At 33.8% G+C, this 3,829-nt stretch overlaps 1 protein-coding gene across 2 annotated transcripts in view; it reads left to right on the top strand.

The window, feature by feature from the left end:
* The window catches only part of LOC107710448 (adenomatous polyposis coli protein 2-like), a 41,716-nt gene that overhangs the window by 23,818 nt on the left and 14,069 nt on the right, over positions 1–3,829 (top strand). For both annotated transcript variants that reach the window (XM_016515216.1, XM_016515215.1), the window contains exons 3-4: positions 47–137; positions 2,562–2,826. In XM_016515216.1, the coding sequence (XP_016370702.1) occupies positions 47–137; positions 2,562–2,826 (356 nt within the window). The remainder of the gene's footprint in view (positions 1–46; positions 138–2,561; positions 2,827–3,829) is intronic.

Raw genomic sequence — 3,829 nt, 5'->3', positions numbered from 1 at the left:
ATATATATATTTGTTTTTTTGTTGTTGTTTTTTGTCGCTGTAATAGGAGGTTCTGATGCAGCTGCAGAGTAAACTGGAGCAGGAGGCCGGAACTCTTGCCTCTTCAGGCAGAACTGATGTGCTGGACCAGCTCAAAGGTACTGCAGGAAATCTATCCACTTCTCTACTTCTCTACATAGCCGATGCCGTTCATTTAACTGTGGCATTTAGCTTTTAACTGTAATATATTTATTTCTTAGTCTTTAGTTATTTAATGATGTTTTTGATAAATGAACAAGATATTTTATGTAAAATTTATATGATTAACTACCATAAAAATATCACAGAATTAAACATGTATTGAATTAACCTGGAATTCTGCATCAATTGTTTATAGAATTCAGTCAAATTTAATTTGAAGTTACAGTCTAATTAAACAGTCTGTTTAAACAAATCTTAAATTACATGGCTTTGTTGAACACTGTGGATTTAATAACTGGTTAATGCTTCTTTGGGTTTATTTAACCTGCACCAAACGTGTCCTGTAATTGCGGATCAGAACTGCACAACAGTCAAGAGAATTTTTTTAATATTCCTCTTTCCAAAACTGTTTCAGTTCAACACTGAACACTTAAAACTCTGTCGAGGACATGCCACGGCATCTCAGCAAAGGTTTATTTTCTTTTATCAAAGTAATCTTTGGGTCATTGGGGTGTGTTCAGTATAAATATGAAAATGTAAAATTGCTCTTATTATATTTTAAAGCAGACTGTATTTCTCAGTTATTGCAACTTAGTTGAATATCAGATCGGATTTTTATGATAAATCGATTCACATACCTTTCCCGGCTACTGTATAACAACACCATAGTGACGTTACTGGGATGGAAACGGAGAACTGGATCTCATTCAGATTTAAAAAATACTGAAATCGAATCATTTCCAGGACATTCAGTTCTATTAATGGTTCTTGGTAGGCTTGGCTACTGACAAAGATTTCACAATTCATTTCGATTTCAGTTCACAAGCTCTTGATACTATACAATATCATTTTGATATTCTGTATATCAGGTACAGTACGTCAATTTTCTTAAGGAAAACAATCTCTCAACTAATGCTGTAAACTATAAAGGGAACCCTGTCATTACTATAATATTAAAGGTGAAGTCCAAACTTTTACATTAAATTGCTATTTATTTTTAGATAATCAACAAACAAAACATTCAAACATAGTACAAACATTCAAACTGCACGTAAGGCAGTTTGTGTATCAACTTTTTAATCATATAATTTGGTTTTGCATTCTACGGTGTACTAAATTTAAACTGTGGCTGTCATAAAAACATGTTTTAATATTTAACATACATTAAATAATGGAGACATCACTAAGTGAAGGTTAAGTAAAAATATAATATTGAATATTGTATATATGTTATATTTATATTATGAATGGCAAAACGTAACGGGCACCTTGAGATAACCAGAGACCCTTGTGCTACAGCATTACGGTAGGCCCCCTAACCTGGAGATTTTTTATTTTTATTTATTTATTTTTTTTAGCTTCCTGACAATTATTTGTTGAATTTTCGAATTTTTCTTGTTGACATGCCAGTTAACATTTACAACACTGTTCTGCTTATAATATGAATATAAGTGAATATGCAAATTCACTCTTTGCCAGAAGGTGGCGCTTGTGGAGCAGCAGAATTATAGCATTTACATAAAGTAAACATTATGCTATTAGGCATTATACAGAGGTAATATGAAAAGAAAATGCCATGAAAACTTTCCTGGCCGAAATGTGAGTTTACAGGTATGATTTAAATATCATAAATTACACAAAATATTCATTATTCATTATTATTAGATCGAAACTATAACTTGGCAAGTTGCCATAAACATGGGCTATTTGGTGGTTGCTAACTGCGTTTTTATTTTGAAACATGCCGTGCCCGCGTTTAATTCATTAAATCATAGCATAAAGACATGTACACAGAATAGCTCTCGTGCTAGCCTTCATTACTAGCGCATTGCACATTCCGCTCACAGTATATCGGTGGAACATACCAACTACACAAACTGTGTGGGGGAAACCTAAACTGAACCATTCACTACATATACTACAAGCAGGGCGTCGCTGAAAATGAGTGTGTGAGTTTGTTCACAGAATGCTGTTGTCATTGCTGCAAACTCCCATATATATACATATAATTATTCAAAAATAAAATTAATTTACCTGCAGCCAGTAGGCCCCTCCCAAGTGTAGGTCCCTGGGCTTCAGCCCGTTGTAGCCCATGCGTTAATGCGCCCCTCGTTATGTGACATTGTTTACAAGTTGTTTTAATGGCATCTTTCACTCAGGCATTTATTATTTGAATTGTTTATTAGAAAATTGCTAATAGAATTTGACATTTTGATCAAATTTAGAATTTTGATCAATCTTTGGATTTAAGAATTGTTATTGGTTAAACAAAATGAAGAACGATTAAAATCAATTAATCAACCTATTGTCAACAAAAGAAATGAAAGAATCTATAAAAGACCAAAAAAATAAATACATTTTTGACTTTCTTGTTTTTCTAGAGCTACATATGGACTTGACCAACTACTACGAGCTCAAGTACCAGCCTCACAACCTGCGTGTGTTTCCGGAGATGATGGCTAGCCAGGTAGGAGAAGGCGAGGAGAGACTGAGCATCGGCAGAGCCAGGAGTCCCGTCTGTCCACCGTCCCACCAGTCCTCATCTGCATCTGGAGAGGGCACAGCCGTGCACCCCGGGAACCCTCATCAGGTGACTGGAGAGGGCCGTGTCACTGCCCAGCACTTCGAGGATCTCTGTAAAGAGAGGTGAGATCATCACATCTAAACACTCTAATCATCTGTCTCGCTATTTAACCAAAATGTTATTTCCCTTAGAGGGTTTGTCCCCTTTAATAACTGAAAGGCCAGTGGCCTTTAGTTTAGGTCACATCCATGAACCATAATTACTTTCTATTGCTTGTCAAAAGTAGGTAGTTTTACAGGAAATCGGTGCTTTTTATTTTACAGAACAGTTTAACTGTAAATTTTAAATTCATATAACTTAAAAATATTTTATTATATGCATTTTCTAACGTTATGAAAAAAAAATGCTACAGAACAAAGAATAATAATTAAAAAAATAAACAAAGAAATGCATATGCACATCAACTAAATTATTTTCTTTTAAACATTCTATTCATCAAGGAATGCTAAAAAAAAAAATATTGTTTCCACACAAATATTAAGCATCACAACCATTTTCAAGCCTGATAATAATAAGAAATGTTACTTAAGTACCCAGAAAATTATGATTTCTGAAAGATCATGTGACACTGAAGACTGAAGTAATGATGCTGAAAATTCAGCCATCACAGGAATACATTCAGTTTTAAAATATATTAAAATAGAAAACTGTTATTTTAAATTGTAATTTCACAACATTATTGTTTTTACTGTATTTTTTATTTGATTAAAAGCCTTGATTTGAACATAAGAGACTTCTTTCAAAAACATTAATACATATATTAATAAATAATAAATTAATAATTAATACATTGTAGCGTCTGGACCAATCAGACACACCATTTTTCATTTGATTTAACAAATCAATTATTCATTAGATTAACAAACATTCACAGACCCCTCACCCAATAAACATACTGGGTGCCAAAATGTCTGCGAACAGGGCCCCGGGACCCTGGTTACCATGGCAACCCTGACACCAGATATTTTTACGATCTAATGGAATGCGAGAGTCACCCCTCCCACTACAATGTCCATAGAAAATCCACAGTGCACAGTAGAAATGGACTTTTCTACTAATTAATTC

This window comes from Sinocyclocheilus rhinocerous, unplaced genomic scaffold (assembly GCF_001515625.1).
Source record: "Sinocyclocheilus rhinocerous isolate Xijiao unplaced genomic scaffold, SAMN03320098_v1.1 scaffold2011, whole genome shotgun sequence".
Lineage (NCBI taxonomy): Eukaryota > Metazoa > Chordata > Actinopteri > Cypriniformes > Cyprinidae > Sinocyclocheilus > Sinocyclocheilus rhinocerous.
The sequence above is the reverse complement of the archived record's forward strand: the minus strand, read 5'-3'. Positions and strand labels throughout refer to the sequence as shown.